This window comes from Alternaria ventricosa (assembly GCF_023758065.1).
Source record: "Alternaria ventricosa strain BMP 2768 chromosome Unknown scaffold_3, whole genome shotgun sequence".
NCBI classification, from domain to species: Eukaryota; Fungi; Ascomycota; class Dothideomycetes; order Pleosporales; family Pleosporaceae; genus Alternaria; species Alternaria ventricosa.
The window spans coordinates 260968-276541 of NW_026055683.1; the positions used below are offsets into that span (position 1 = coordinate 260968).

Genomic DNA, 15574 nt, shown 5'->3' on the forward strand with positions numbered 1-15574 from the left:
ATCGATACCATCACTATGCGTCTGCAGTAATGATTCGTCACTAGTGCGAACTTTCGCCGTGAACACGTCGACTTCCGTAGCCAGAGGCTCAGTCGAGTTCGTGACTGCTCTCGCGCGAATTTCATCTTCCAGTTCAAGGCTTACAGGTCCGCCAAGATTAGACTGTTTGTGTTGATCGAGAGACGGAGATAACGTTTCATCAATCGTGGAACTTCCAGGCTGGTCGATCTGCTCAGCATTAGAAGTTGCGCGGCACACAACATTCCGTGAATGAGATCGTACCTGGAACCCCTCATCATCTTCCAAAGTGCCTGAGCCGTACCCCGAATCAAAAGACCATATACTAGCAGCCTTACTCTTAGGTGGTGGGGATAACATCGTGTTGAAGCGCTACACTATCGTTAGGATGTGTCGAACTAACGTATACATAGACGCCTAGAATCTGTCGCAGTACCATCAACAGTACGTGGAGACTGGACCGCGAGTACAAATAAGGAGACACGTTCCGCGACGACGCGCGAGGACAACCACTCGATCTATTCTGAGATACAGGGTGTTCGTGGCTTGAGCTGGACGCCTAACGTGTGGCAGAATTGTGGCGCTGCTTTGCTATTGGCTCGAGGCCTGTCGTTGTCGGGACAGGGAGGACAGGTACCTCAGCCTCAGGCGAGGCTGAGTACATGGAGGGTTGTACTGTTTGCTCGCCACGCTATACTGAGCGTGGCGCTGACATGGAACCTTAGAATGGCGGTGCGCACCAGAAAGCATCCAGACAGTCGGGGGCCAAGAAAGTTCTATTTGCGCGAGAACACACGAGGTTGCGATGAGCACTCGTTCTAGGTTGTGGTTAGGAGTCGCCCGTCGCTGGTCCACGGGTACCAGACGTCATCACGGGGTAGGAACCAGCCCCCCGCAAATCGGCGCCCGGAAGCTATCGCGTCACCGTGTTCCCAGTCAGAACAACCTTGGAACCCCTGTCAAACGACAATATGCGAAAACAAAGATCTTGGGTATTCATTTTTCCATCTCTCGCCCTACCAAACAATGCCGTAGTGCTATGGCGCAATTTTGCGAACAATGTGTGTAACTCGAAGTAGGAGAAGCGCTCTATAGCAGTGCGCCTGACCTTATCCATCCCATAACAAGTCCTGGTCCAGCCGCATGCAAAAGATCGTAAAGTCGTTCCATATATTCGTTTCCATCCGGTTTGGTCCTCAGGCAGCTTCTCCAACCGCCCCACTGCCTGCACCAGCGCCCTTGCACCAAGGGTGCTCGAGCACCATGCTGATGGTAATCCTTTTCTCCACATTCCGATCTAGCATCAGTCGCACAAGATCAATGCTCTCCTCTGACATGACCCACGGTACGCGGAGATCATGATCCATGATCTCGTCAATGGAATAGAAGGGGTTTTCTTTGTATATGATGGTGTAAAGGAGGATGCCAAGGGCCCAAACGTCTTGTTCTTTGCCGCGGTAGGCCTTTCCAGCTAAGACTTCTGGGGCAGCGTAATCTGCCGAGCGTTAGTATGGCCACAAAAATTCAAGAATGACGGGAAACATACCAATTGTGCCTACAAAGACATCAAAAGGTCCGCTTTTGATGTACGCTGCGCTTCCAAAGTCGATGAGCTTGATGTTGCCTTCACCGTCGAGGACAACGTTCTCATCCTTGATGTCTCGATGTACGACCTTCGCTTTAGTGTGCAGATGATGTACCGCTTCTGCGACCTGAACAAAGATCTTACGACACTCTTTTTCTTCCATATTGACACGTAGCTCAATATAGTCGAAGAGATCCATGCCCGGTAGACCGTGCGGTATCATCTCGATGTAGTAGTTAATGTCATCCTCGAAGAAATCGGCCATTTCCACAATGTTAGGGTGTTTGAAGCCGTCGCGACGAAGATAGTCCAGTACGTGAATCTCGAGCGGCACAGTTCCAAGCCTTCGGTCTCGTGTCCACGTGTCGACCAAGATGCGCCGCTTCGTAACATACTTGATCACAACCTTCTTGCTGCTGTTCTTCTTGTACCGACATAGCTTGACTTGCCCATATGCGCCTTGACCCATGTCCTCCAAAACTACGAAATCATTGATAGTCTTCTTCTGGGGCGGCTCATCCTGTGCAGGTGCTGGTGGCGGTGCCATGGCTCCTTTCTGACATTGTTGCGGAGTATTAGGCCGCATGGCTTCTTGAATCTGCTGTGTGAGGAGTGATACTGTAGGCGGTGTACCTTGCGATTGATGTGATTCGGGTTCTTGTGGCACGGAGAAACTGGACTGGCCTGGTTCCGGCTGGCGGGGTGAGGGTGGGCGTGACATGAGGGGAGTCACTGGGCCGATACCGTGGTTCGCAGCATGTAGTTGCCTGGAGTATGTTATCCACAAGGCGTAGACCAGCTCCGGACCCTTGTTTGGTTTCGACGACCCATCTTCCTCTTCAATGACGTTCTCATCGAACCGGGGTGACTTTTCGCTCTTCACGACTCGCATTTGCACGTCGACCATGATTTCTGAGCCGTCGCGATGTAAGGCTGGCAAACCACTTGGTCGCAGGAAGATGGCTGCAGCATCTGCACTACCTTCCCGCATTGCAAGCAAAGCTCGCGCACGCCGAAAGCTGTGTTCGGGGATGACGATCCCGTCAACTAACTCTATCTTGTCCTCGTCTGTCATGACGTGTAAGATTCTGTCGAACGCGGGTATGAGCTTGCTGACGTGGATGCCTTCAGGTCGCGGCTGTCCAAACAGAGCAGCGGAGAAGACAGAATTGGAACTCGTGATCTTGAGATCGTCGGACGATAGGACAATGATGCCAGCAATGTGAGGGAAGCTAGATATGCGGAAGGTTGGTTCGCCAGGCAAGGCTTCCACAGTCACGGGTATATTGATGCTGTTCGACGTGCGAGCTGTGTAGCTGCGGAACTCGTCAATGGAGTCGTAGTCTAGAACTCCAGTGTTTGTTCCTCGGAGTCGTGGTATACCTGGTATGAGCCGCTTGAGATCCATGCCCCTCCGTAACCGATCGCTCCCGAAGACGGCTTCCGTTGCGCCCCAGCCCTTGGATACGCAGCCTGTTTCGTCGACCGTGATGTACACGACGTCTTCGGCGATCTCTTCAAGCACCCATATGAGACTGCCCCGCTTCTCTTTGACCCACAAGCTGGCAGACCCGGTCGAGCCGTCGCGTTTCTGTATCGGAATAACGTCTCCACATAGTAGGACGCCCCTTGAGCCCTTGTGTTCATGGTTCAGCTTGCCGGTCTTTTTCGCGTTGTAGTATGAGGATCCACTGCCGTCGTCCGTTTGTGCTTTCCTCGCGGCTGTCACTCGTGATGGAGCCTTGCTCAGTAACCGCGCTGTGACACCGCTGCCAACCTTGAGATTGTTTGTGGCAGCCGATACTCCAGACGACGCATTCTTCGAGCCACTTTCAGGATCCTTCAACTTGCTCTCGAGCCATTTCCTGCGGTCTTCACGCACGACCTCGAGGATGCCCAGCTTACGGACCTCCGCTCTTGTAACTCCAAACACCAAGCATGCTAAGTCGTTTGCCGATGTGATGGTCCACGGTGTGTCTGTCTCTGTCGTAAAGATGGCCTGTGCTGCTGGAGCGTGTCGGCTTCCGTGTCCATGCGGCGCTGAGCCCGCCGAGTGAGGCCCTGGTGCATTGCTGAAACTCGGTGGCAGAGTCGGTATGCTCGCAGGAGAAACGAGGTCTCCGATCTTCTCCTGGTCACCGACTCGGTATGGCTGTGCCAAAGCATCGTGGAGCTGACTTTGTATCGTGAGAGGCGCGACGTCGGTGAGAGTACGTTTCAGTGCGGCTCGTTGGGGTCGCGCGGGCTGCGAGGACGGTGGAGGTGGAGAGACTGCCGCTACGCGTGTGCTCGACGCGTCGGAGGTCAAGTCGGTACTCGATGAGCTTCTTCCCTCGCGAGAGTCTGATGTACTGCTGTTGTCGGCTACGTCGGTTGTAGTCGCCCGGTGTACTGGGGGTCTCGCTGCTTCGAGCATGCTCTCTGGGCTCGCTGATCGATCGACTGTGAATCCCTTCTCAAATGGGTTCTCGCCGGACATGTCAGCGGGTCCTGTTACTGGGCCCAAAGCACCCAGCCCATGGGCTCCTGTGCCGTCTTGACCTATGAGGTTTGCCCGGGTCAGGAGCTCCATCATGCTCTGCACTTCCTGATCGCCGCTGAGTTTGGCTTGCGCGTTGGCTATGCCAGGATTGGTCGCAGCCCAGCCCAGCCTGTCTCGCATGAACTCAATGGAGCGCTTCAGCACATTCTGGCGATTGTGTATAAACTCTTCGGATTGGGTCGCGAAGGAGAACGAATGCAGGGACTCCGAGGGGAAACGAGTGAGGTCCTCGCCAAAGGCGAATGTCGGTGACGCAGGCGCTGTGGGCGTGGATTCTGAGGGGTGCCTCGATACTGGAGGAGTAGCGATGTTCAACGAAGCGGCTCGCTGCGTCGTTTGCAGCTGTCGTGGGCCTGGCTGTTGGCGAATGCGACGCAGGCCTGAAGACCCTAGGCCGTGTTCATGCTCAGACACAATAGGCGACCTGGAGCATGTGTCAGCCGTTACCTACGCACCGGAGGAAGCTCCTGCCTGCCCAGCCTCTCGCACGTTGTACTCACCTTGCCATGCGGTCCAGCTGCCCTGCATCGATGCTGAGGCGCTTGGCCGTGTCGATGGGTGGCGGCGGCCCCGTCCGCCAGCTCAGCAGGCTGGATGTGCTTTTCGTCTTGACCAGCGGGGCATATTCGGAGAGGTGCTGCGACTGTGCGAACGAGTCGAAGGGTGCTTCTTCTGGTAGAGAGCCTGGCGGGGTGAGGGCGTCAGCAAGTAGATCCATGCAGAAGAGCAGCAGCTGGTTCAGGTGGCAGGCAAGGGGAATGTCTATTATCTACAGCAACAGCTCGGTGCCGTTCCTCTCGCAGTGCATTGAGCGGTGTAGCTTACAAAGCGGGCCATATCTCGCCGGTGGCAGAGGCAGACGCCGTGGAGGCAGTCGCGGGCATCACGAGTCGGGGCAGAGGGTCACTTGACGTACCATGATCATTTGGCCTGCTCATTCCCTGAGGCGTACGAGCGCCTGTTCCCAGGCCTGGGCACAAGTCTCGGCTCGGTAAGGTCAGACGCAGCGAATGACGACGAGAGGGCCAGTCTTGGTCTACAGGCACACAAGTCAATGTGTACTGACCCGGGTGTCGCGTTGGGGGCGGCGGCGGTATCGCTTCTGGGGTACGGGTGCAAGATGCGCGGGCGGGCGGTGGTGCAAAGGCTTTGGCGGGGATGCAGGGCTGCTGGGGCTTGGGTCGGATATCACCTGCGACGGAAGCGGCTGTTCAGTAAGAAATGCGACGCGTGGAGCGGACTAGAGTCAACGGTGATCAGTGGGCGTGTACAGTGAATGGCATGTAGTTACGTCGCCCGCACTATGGATGCGACTCGAGACGGCAACGGCGTTATTTGCGTTGCGCCTACGCTGGCCCCGCGAAGTGCACAGACGATCCACCCGCCCTCGACGCTACCAGAGATCTGATCTACCATAGACCGGGGCGGGACACCATCATCATACTCCAGACCTGCCTCATGGCACGCTAGACGTCAAGGTTGCACAAGACTCCAAATCTGCTTTGCCCAGCTGAAACCTAGTGTCTACCATGCTTGCCATGTACAATGCTTCTTGCTGCGCATCCCACATGTGCCACAAGCTTCCCCAGCCGGACCTGTCATCATCCGTCCGACAAGCCTCCGCTAGCCTTCCTTCTGACATGTGCTGCTCTGCCGCCTCTTCCACCTCTTTGCGCATAGAGTAATCGTTCCGCCAATCTAGCCGACGTCCATGCCGTCGTAGCATGCCCTCAACAGCCCTATAGATTATTACCACTCCAACAACGATGTATACAATGAGACTGAAAGTAACACATGTCTCATGCTCAATGGATGCCTTTAAATTCTCTGCTCGTCATGCAGAAAGCCGTGCAGGTTGCGACCACCGTGATTAGCTCTGCATGCCCCGGAGAACACCATTGGCCGAACACTGTCCCTGTGCATGCCGTGTGCTGTACTCATGCATTCATCCTGGAGATCCGAACTCCAAGCCATCAGTGTTGTCGAAGAGTGTCTTTGTGCTGGTTCCAGAAGTTCCTACAGCCTAATCTAGAGTCAGCGATCGTCTTCGTCACGGCCATCTCATACACACCTCGATGCATGTTGACCTGATCAATCCACCACTCGCCAAAGCTATCGTCCGTGGCCATATCCGCTGCAGTCACCCTTTCCTCTCGTTTCAGTCCACACAGCATGCAGGGCTGACGCGCTGGAATACCACCCTCCGACTGCTTGAGTGTCTTCACCGGCATCGTTTCTTGCAAATCTGGTCCACGGTCCAGAGTACCAGCCTTGATTTGGTTTGCGCCAGACACGACATGCCGCAGTCGCCCAACTTGCTCTTTCCAGCTTCTGACCACATCGGAAACCTCTCGCTCTTCTTTCATATTCTCGCCCTTGTCGATGCCCGTCAACTTCATCCCCGAAGTTGCTCGTGATGACGCTGGGCCAATTCGCATGCCTTGAGACAGATGCTGATCTCGCTTCCAGCGCAGTTTCCTGCCTGCGATGATATGCGCCGCGACATTCCCGAGGATAAGATAGCCCTGAAGATAGGCAATTGTCGCGGGCTCAGCTAGCAGCTTGTTTCTCATGGGCAACGGCTGTGCTGCCATGGGCTTGAACAACTTCTCCTGTGCTTCAGCGAATAGAGATGGGAAAAGTGACAGTAACACGCCGGGTGGTGGCACGTTTGTAGGAGGTAGTTCACCGGCCTGCGGATCTGTTGTCGTAGGGGAAAGTATCGGAGCTGGTGTAATGTTCGATTCGGCTTTGCTAGTCGGCTTCACAGCTTCGGGTTTGCTGGGTGCTTTAGTAGGAATGGACGCCTCCCAATCGTCGAATTCATCCCAGCCATCATCATCTTGAGCCACTGCAGGTGGTGGCACGGGTTGCTTTGGTTTTGCCATAGCACCAAAGCCTGTGCCAGGTTTCTTGTTCGTTGTTGCTTGAAGCTTTGAACCCCGACTTGCGTTACCAGTATCTCTACTACTCGTGCTGGGTGGTTGAGCCTGTGCTATGCTCATGTCGCCTAGTAGGTCCACAATCGCCGAAGACGATGCCACGGGTGCCGTAGACTGCGTCTTACTATCCTGTTCGCCTTCGAAATCGCCAAAGTCGTCATCATCATCAAGATCATCTTCCGCGTCGAACAAAACGCTTGGGTCGGCTGATTTCTTGGCCTTCACGATTGGCGCTCGATTCCATGTCTGCTCCAACGGCTGCGAAGATGATTGCGATGCAAATGCAAAAGGATCGTGGGTTGTTGAAGATATGTTCCATGCATTCTGTTGTGGTTGGGAGACCGGAGGTGATGCAAATGCGAACGGATCCTGTTTGGCGGCAGGAGCGGGTTCGAAAGACGAGCCGCCCTCAAAATCGCCCCAGTCGTCGTTATCTTCATTGGTGGATGCTTGTTCGGAGTTCGAAGCAAAGTTGTGCGTATTGCTCGTTGATGAAGGATGCTGCGACGGTGTTGCTAAGCTCGGAGCGTTGCTCAGGCCGTTGAAGAAGTTGAAGTCTGATGCAGCAGGTGCATTTGTTCTGGCGTTGGGTGCAGGCTGCGATTGCTGTTGACTAGGAGGGGGGTCTGCTCCGAACTCCGCAAAAAGATCTGCCGACATTGTTCCTCTAGAGAGATTGTAATGTGAGAGCGTAGAGCGATGGTGACTTGCATGCGGTTAGTAACCTTGGAAGTGATGGCCAGCGCTAAATCCAAAACAGTGGGTCGTTGCTTGAAGCCATCAACCAGCCACGATACTTGCCAACTTCTTGTCCTACGATGCATGAAGGTAAATGATATAGGACGGATAATTTTGTGTCACGAGATTGGTGTAAGTCTGCAGATGCTTGCACCTTTGCTGCATAGCTTCTACCTACTTGTCGGAGCACTTTGCTGCAGTCACCAGCCGGGAAACGAGGCACTTCATAGTAGAGGCTCCGCGGCCATGTCTTCCCACGAGGACAAATCCCGAACAGGCTTGCAGCCTACATTGATGTGAAAACATGCAAAGTAGATGATGCGACGCCAACGTAGGCTCCAAGGTGCTCGGCGTTTTCCTTGGATAAGGTGGTCTTAACGATGAACCTCAACTCCTCCTGAGCTTAGGTCCGCGATGAGACCTGCACTGGTCCTTGGAGCACTGGGGGTGGCTACCATGCGTGCCGTATACATGCTATTATTTCCCAACAACTAGACAGCCTCCAAGTTGATGTAGGCGTCTAGCTGAACAATAATTTTGTAGAAGCCGACACGAATTGTAGCCCCGCCAGGTGGGAATCTCAACGAAGATGGATGACACGGGTGAACCAAGTCATGCGAGGGAAGGACAGCCAAGGGAGGGGTAAGTCAAGACACCATCAAATCACTCACGAATGCAGAAAAAGTGTTATTGTTCATATCCCACCCATGTTTTCATTCAGATCATTATGGAAACTATGGAAGGACGACGCCAGGACCCCAGACCGTTATGCATGACACGTTTCAAAAGTCATCACAGCTTTTCCGAAGCAACCACATCCCCAGAACCAGGTATCTAGAGACGAAAGAAGAGAAACAAGCAACCCAAGAAGAGAGCGCTTATTTCTTGGAAGCCTTCTGGGCGGCCTTGGTGACCTTGCCAGCCTTGTCGGCCTTGGCGACGGACTTGATGACACCGACAGCAACGGTCTGACGCATGTCACGGACAGCGAAACGACCGAGGGGAGGGTAGTCAGTGAAAGCCTCAACGCACATGGGCTTGGAGGGAACCATCTTGACGATGGCGGCGTCACCGGACTTGATGAACTTGGGGGAGTTCTCAACAGACTTTCCGGTACGGCGGTCAATCTTCTCGAGGAGCTCAGAGAACTTGCAAGCAATGTGGGCGGTGTGGCAGTCGAGGACTGGTGCGTAACCGGCACCGACCTGACCAGGGTGGTTGAGGACGATGACCTGGGCGTTGAAGGACTCGGCACCCTTGGGGGGGTCGTTCTTGGAGTCACCGGCAACGTTGCCACGACGGATCTCCTTGACGGAGACGTTCTTGACGTTGAAGCCGACGTTGTCACCGGGGACACCCTCGACAAGCTGCTCGTGGTGCATCTCGACGGACTTGACCTCAGTGGTGACACCAGCGGGGGCGAAGGTGACGACCATACCGGCCTTGATGATACCGGTCTCGACACGACCGACGGGCACCGTGCCAATACCGCCAATCTTGTAGACATCCTGGAGGGGAAGACGGAGGGGCTTGTCGGTGGGACGGCTGGGAGGGTCGATGGCGTCAATGGCCTCGAGGAGGGTCTTACCAGTGGCCTTGGCCTTGGTCTCCTTCTCCCAACCCTTGTACCAGGGGCAGTTGGAGGAAGCCTCAATCATGTTGTCGCCGTTGAAGCCGGAGATGGGGACGAAGGGAACGTGCTTGGGGTTGTAGCCGACCTTCTTGATGAAGTTGGAGGTCTCCTTGATGATCTCCTGGTAACGCTCCTCGGACCACTTGGTGGTGTCCATCTTGTTGATGGCGACGATGAGCTGCTTGACACCGAGGGTGTAGGCGAGAAGGGCGTGCTCACGAGTCTGGCCATCCTTGGAGATACCAGCCTCGAACTCACCAGTACCGGCGGCAATGATGAGAATAGCGCAGTCGGCCTGGGAGGTACCAGTGATCATGTTCTTGATGAAATCACGGTGACCGGGGGCGTCAACTAGTTAGATTGTCAGCAATTGATCGTCGTCAAGAGGAGAGTCCACTGGGAGCACTGACTAACGGTGACGTAGTACCTATGGCATGGTTAGTGATGGCTCGCATGGTGATGATGGGTAAGTACTTACTTGGGAGTCTCGAACTTCCAGAGAGCGATATCGATGGTGATACCACGCTCACGCTCGGCCTTCAACTTGTCGAGGACCCATGCGTACTTGAAGGAACCCTTGCCGAGTTCGGCGGCTTCCTGTGAGGATTGTTAGCAGACTGAAGCCGAGTTGGGGAAATTGGATGTGCGTCATGGTGTTGAGGTTCGCGAAAGCCGCATGCGGACTAGCGCTAGCGCGTAAAAGTTCGCACAACCCCACCACCCAAAAATGCCCCTCATCGCGATAAGCCGGAAATGGCTGAGCGCTCAAAGGTGCACCAGGTGGTTGCGAATGCCCATGTGAAAAGAGAGTGATGCCGTACCTTCTCGAACTTCTCGATGGTACGCTTGTCAATACCACCGCACTTGTAGATCAAGTCTGTATCCCATCGTAAGTTGTGTGACCCCGCAGGCGTTCGGAGGGGGAGGGCTTACGGCCGGTGGTGGTGGACTTTCCGGAGTCGACGTGGCCGATAACGACCACGTTAATGTGCATCTTCTCCTTACTGCAGACATTGTTAGTGAGCTGTACTGAGGGTAGAGGTGGAGGTGGCGGCCAAGGCTGCTGGAGTGGGCGATGTAAAGGCTCCAGAGACTTGGGGCAGAAGGCGGGGGAGATAACTTACCCCATGTTGGCGGTGTTGTGTAGTTTGCTTTGGTGGTGGTGAGGGGAAGTTGTTTGATACTCAGATTTACAGCGCGCGGTGTAAGGTATGAGTTGGACGAAGAAGAAAAAGTGAGCGATGGAGGGGCTGGGTGTTGCTAATATACTTGGAGGGCTGAGTGGGTCCGTGCTAGTTTTAGGCGCTAGCCCCCCGTTGGGCTACGAAAACTCCTTCACTTGCAACGGATTCGACTGTGAAAGAGGCAAAACGGGTCCTCTTCATTGGCCCACATGCCATGGAGCCCTTCCAACCGCCCTGACCGCCTACTGTGAGCTCGCCACAGCCGCAGTTGCCTCACGCGAGTCTTTTGGTGCATCGTCATTGCTGTCCATCAGCCCTTTTCGTACCAGTTGACCCGCGTCACCTACGCGCTACAGCTTTTGCTTTTGCACAAGACTCGATTGTTCCCTTCATTCCCGATTGAATTTACCTGGAAAATAATCCAGCATGCAGTCTTCGCGCTGAAACCACCTCGGTGTCACTTTTGCCGCACTGCAAAACTTTTGGCGGGGTACTGAGATTGCCATCATACTGTGTACCCAGCCCCACTACAAGCGGAGTCTATTGTGGCCTTGTCGATGGTACCGCCCAGATCATGCACACCACCGTGTTCAATCTCTTCTCTCCGCTGCTAGCCACTCCCTCCATTGCTTTTACCGTTACCTTGGGCATTGATGCTTATGGAGCCAGAACAATGGACCCCGATTTGACTCACAAGCGCTGCTGCAGACGCCCAGTATTGGCGCACCCACCTATCGTGGAATCATCCTTTGAGCTGTTCAAACGCCGCCCCTTGCCGGACGTACCGCAGTTGGAAATTCCACTGACCCTTACATCACTCAGCTTTCTTGCTCAAAGGAACCCCGCTAAGAGTGGATTTATCGGCATCCCGACACGGTACAAGCGTTTCACTCTGACTCTGAAGAATGGTAAACTTCCAAAGCTTCACCGACAATCCCAGCTACCAAAGACATGACATTCAGCTTGTTTCCGCAGGCCGCTTTATCCAAGGAGGGATCAAATTCGAACAGCCAGGAGCCTACGTTGATGTTGGGTCACCTACTTTGCATGGTTTGATCTTAATGTAGGCTGCAGGCCTGTTCAGAATTCTCCTTCTATGAGGCGAGGCCGTTTGTATCAGAAGAAGCTGGACACTCGAAGTAGGATTTAACCATCACACTCGCCGTATTCGAGATACCCGCCACTCCGGGCTGTTCTCTTCCAAGCCATCAATAGGATCTTGTATGGTATAATACGCAACTGATGACGACTAATATCCAGGCTTCGAAGCTGTAGAAGGACTGACGCTGCGTCGTTCTCTAGGCTCCCTCTTCGACATTCCCGAGTCCGAGCCACGATCTTCCATCTTGCATCCGTAACGAACCGTGCCGACCTTACAGTACCCCCTCACCGCGATCGCGCTTACCTATATAATACAACTATATCATACAACATAAGGGGAGGAGCACTCCTTAGTCTGGATGGGGAGGACACTTCGTACAAGGAAATGGCGAATACGTCTGAGGTCTACATTAGGACAACAACACGCAAACGAGCGGATGTAACGTCAATGTAGGCTCCAGAGTGTCCAAATTTTCCCTTGAGTGGGGTTGGGAGACCTTGCCGGAAATTCTATCATCCTCCGCGCATCGTAGGTGGGTGAAGCGCTGTGGACCTGAGTCCTACTCATCAGCCGCTTCCACTGGCCATACTCCACGAGCATCGTAGGGCTGCATCGGTTCGAGTGTGGGAAGACAGAGGTTCAAGGCAATCGTCTCACACTCTTTGGAAGTACTCGGAGTAAGGCCCACACGCACAAAGCTTAGATGCCACACATATGGTAGACAGATCTCCAAGGACCTTTTCCACGATCATTAGACTGTACCAAGTATCCGCAACTCATAGGCCAATGTATAACTCATGCTTCTACATCACATCCTCTGTATCTTGAGACTTGCGAAAGTCCTCTCTAAACGCAAGGTTCTTCTGTTACCCTCCGAGTTCTATAACTGTAACGCCATGGAATTACTACCCGATGAGCTTATAGTAGAGATACTCAAATGGTATCTGCATTCGTCCTCTGCCTCATGTGGAAGCGTAACGTTCCGACGGCATCAAGACTGTACCCGCGATCATCTTGTGCTTCTTTCATTCATTGACATATAATTCCTGGTCACTACCAATGGAATCTCTTACGCCGCAATACAGATGTAGTGGTTGTCACGCTGATAGAGGCCGATGCCCCTGAGCAGATGTTTCCTGAGCTCATCGTTCCGCTACCCAACCCCAGAATTCGGCAATCTTATGAGAAAGCCTCAGTTGGCCATCATTACCCACGATCGTGGGTGTTGTGCTACGCAGAAGACGTTCCCCGTATCGTGTAATTTGCCGCATCTCTTTTGACCAGAAGCAATCCCAGAGAAGGCTACCGCGAAGGCATCGACCAACATAGGCAGTGAATATGTTGGCAACAACACTTCCGAGCCTGCAAAGGTTGAATGCCAAGGTTCGCATACTCCGCTGTTGGATTACCAGAGCAGTAGCAACACTCGGAACGATACCAAAAGCGTTCGGTTCACCAAAAACCTGACACCATCCAGTTCAGTATCTGACGCAAGAGGCTAGTAGTGAAGCCGAGATCAGCATCGAGAAAGTTTGAACATAGTTTGACTACCTTGCTATGCCTTTCTTATATGTGCCTGTTCATCAATGACATACAGCTGTCTCGTTTTGTTCGCGTCGCGGGCCACCCGCTAAGATTCATTACAGCATGTACCTCGTAAGACATGTAGTAGACATTCATGGTTCGATATTGTTGGGTTGGTGTTTACAACAACACCGCGATAGTTTTGTCTTACATGAGTTGACTAGATCATCTCAGTCCCGGGGGGGCTAAGTTGTCATAGAGGCTCTATCCAACTCTCCAGCACCTACAACTAGTCTACCCACACGTCGTTCAAAAGCCACTGCTGTCCAGCCCATTGCTCTTTCACAACCGGCCAGATAAATTCTGGCGGCAGGACAAAGCCACCGCCCGCCTGGTCTTGAGGACTCAGCTCCATCGTCCACGAGTGGTTTGCGCCATGCACAGCATAGTGGTGGTCTCTCGAGTTACCGGTTGAGAAGTAAAGGATCTGGCACCCAGGACCAAACTCGTATGTGCTGTTCTTAGTGCTAGCAGCCATGATGGCATTCGCAGTTCCACCAGCAACCTCAAGCATGCGAGGAAGAGTTTCGGGTAGCGGGTCGCACGAGAAGCCATAGGGAGTGAGGATGAGCTGGCCATACGAGTGGAAGTCAATGAATGACCGGATACCAGCGCCTGTTTGCGACAACTGAGCTGAAAGACTGTCCATGGCTTGATTCTCAGGTGTGTCACCGGGTGCTTCTCCACGGTATGTCTGACCGCAAGGGTCAGGTGTCGATCCACCCTCTGGCGGCTCAGCATCCCACTCGTACTTCCAGTTGCGGTTGCCGTCAGTCCCAAGGCAGGTAGTATTGATGTTTGGGCGTGGCTGGCGGTTCTTGCGCCAAAGACGGTCGTTGGTCTGCGTGTACAAGAAGCCATCGGGGTTGTGGAAGGGAACTAGGTAGAAGTCATAGTAGTCCAAGGAAGTGGTCACATTGGCATCGCCCTTCTTGTAACCATCGATTAGTTGGTAGGCCAGGTACTCGATCACTTTTTCGATTAGCTAGTGTTCACATGAGTCGCGATGCACCTTCTTACCCATGGTCGATATCCACTCTCGAGCATGGACTGTCGCATGCCAAAGAATGACTGGCTTCTCTTCTTGCTTTCCATACCCATTCTTCTCGTCTCCAAAAAGATGGAATGCCCAGATGGTTCTGTTCTCATAGCTCTGTCCGATTGGAAACTTTTCCGAGTTCTTGGGGAATGCCTTGACTAGGTCGTCCCAGTATTGGAGATGGTCGGCATACGGATGATAAGTGTCAAACCAAGAGAGATCTGGCAACTCGCCGCGCTTGTGTAGACCCCTCTTATATACGACTTCCTTGTCAGTCGCGCGTATGTAGTGGCCCAGGTCGGAATTGACGAGGCGAGCTTTCAGACCTAGGGCGTTGAAGGCGTCGACTTCTTCAGGTGGAATAGCGATGGAAAGGGTGTCGCGAATGGGATGAGTGTGGTATTGGGAGAAGCGCTTCCCAAGATCACGAGCCTCGTCAGCAGAAGACGGTGTGACTGAATAGATGTGGTAGCCATCGTAGCTGGGTTTAGCACTGCGAGTCACAGAGCTGTCGCGGGGCTGTAAGGGAGTCGCTGCAGCCAGTTGAGCGGCCAGCAACACTTTCGTCCACTTCATGATGTACAAGAGTCGAGTTCGGTGCTGACAAGAAGCCTCCGCGGTCTGCCCGAAGATATTATATACCCATTCATGAACGCTGTCAGAACCTTATCGTGCGATGGAGGCCAAGCAAACGATGATGCAACGGTTCGAGTTCATCTCGCAGTTTCGCATATACCTATCGCCATGACATCCGGCGCTTAGTTCGTAACGAGTATGCGGAGTGTCGTTCAACGGCAGCCAAGACGACGCCGAGACGTTGAGGTACCTTGGATATCACCAGCTTCCTGATCCGGTCTCGCCGCCAAGGAGTACGACATGGTACATATCCGCCTTCCCCTCACTCCGGGTATACTGATAAAATTGCGAATCATGCTCCGTGTGGTTTATTAGTTTGCGGGGCGTCGCTCTAGTACACGATTTGTAGGGACTAAGAGTTAACTTGTGTTACCTAGGTATGCCTTGAAAACTAGTGTACAAGGTAGCTAAGATAGAAGGAGCAGTCCTGAGCTTTGTGACGTTGTACCTGCTTCTACATTAATAAAGTTGGGTGTTTTGTTGGGATGCGCGTTGGGTACAAGCAGAGCTGGGCAAAAAGAGCCTCGCCCACCACGTTCCGTCGTAGAAGCAATAGGCGTGCAGGCAAGAA

At 53.5% G+C, this 15574-nt stretch overlaps 4 protein-coding genes across 4 annotated transcripts; all 4 read right to left on the reverse strand.

Annotated features, from left to right (window-relative positions):
• Nucleotides 1-1214: 1214 nt before the first annotated feature.
• J4E93_002018 (uncharacterized protein) lies at nucleotides 1215-4863 on the reverse strand (the record flags this gene model as incomplete). The annotated part of the gene is made up of 3 exons (XM_049339966.1): nucleotides 1215-1513; nucleotides 1565-4569; nucleotides 4646-4863. The coding sequence occupies 3 exons, from the start codon at nucleotides 4861-4863 to the stop codon at nucleotides 1215-1217; spliced, it is 3522 nt and encodes a 1173-aa protein (XP_049202288.1).
• Nucleotides 4864-6118: 1255 nt separating this feature from the next.
• Nucleotides 6119-7747, reverse strand: J4E93_002019 (uncharacterized protein; the record flags this gene model as incomplete). The annotated part of the gene is made up of 1 exon (XM_049339967.1): nucleotides 6119-7747. The coding sequence occupies one exon, from the start codon at nucleotides 7745-7747 to the stop codon at nucleotides 6119-6121; it is 1629 nt and encodes a 542-aa protein (XP_049202289.1).
• Nucleotides 7748-8703: 956 nt separating this feature from the next.
• TEF1 (translation elongation factor EF-1 alpha) lies at nucleotides 8704-10587 on the reverse strand (the record flags this gene model as incomplete). The annotated part of the gene is made up of 6 exons (XM_049339968.1): nucleotides 8704-9809; nucleotides 9869-9885; nucleotides 9937-10055; nucleotides 10280-10335; nucleotides 10392-10462; nucleotides 10583-10587. 6 exons carry the CDS (start codon nucleotides 10585-10587, stop codon nucleotides 8704-8706), a joined length of 1374 nt encoding a protein of 457 aa, XP_049202290.1.
• A 2970-nt stretch (nucleotides 10588-13557) lies between these two features.
• On the reverse strand, nucleotides 13558-14943 carry J4E93_002021 (uncharacterized protein; the record flags this gene model as incomplete). The annotated part of the gene is made up of 2 exons (XM_049339969.1): nucleotides 13558-14300; nucleotides 14349-14943. The coding sequence occupies 2 exons, from the start codon at nucleotides 14941-14943 to the stop codon at nucleotides 13558-13560; spliced, it is 1338 nt and encodes a 445-aa protein (XP_049202291.1).
• Nucleotides 14944-15574: the final 631 nt, after the last annotated feature.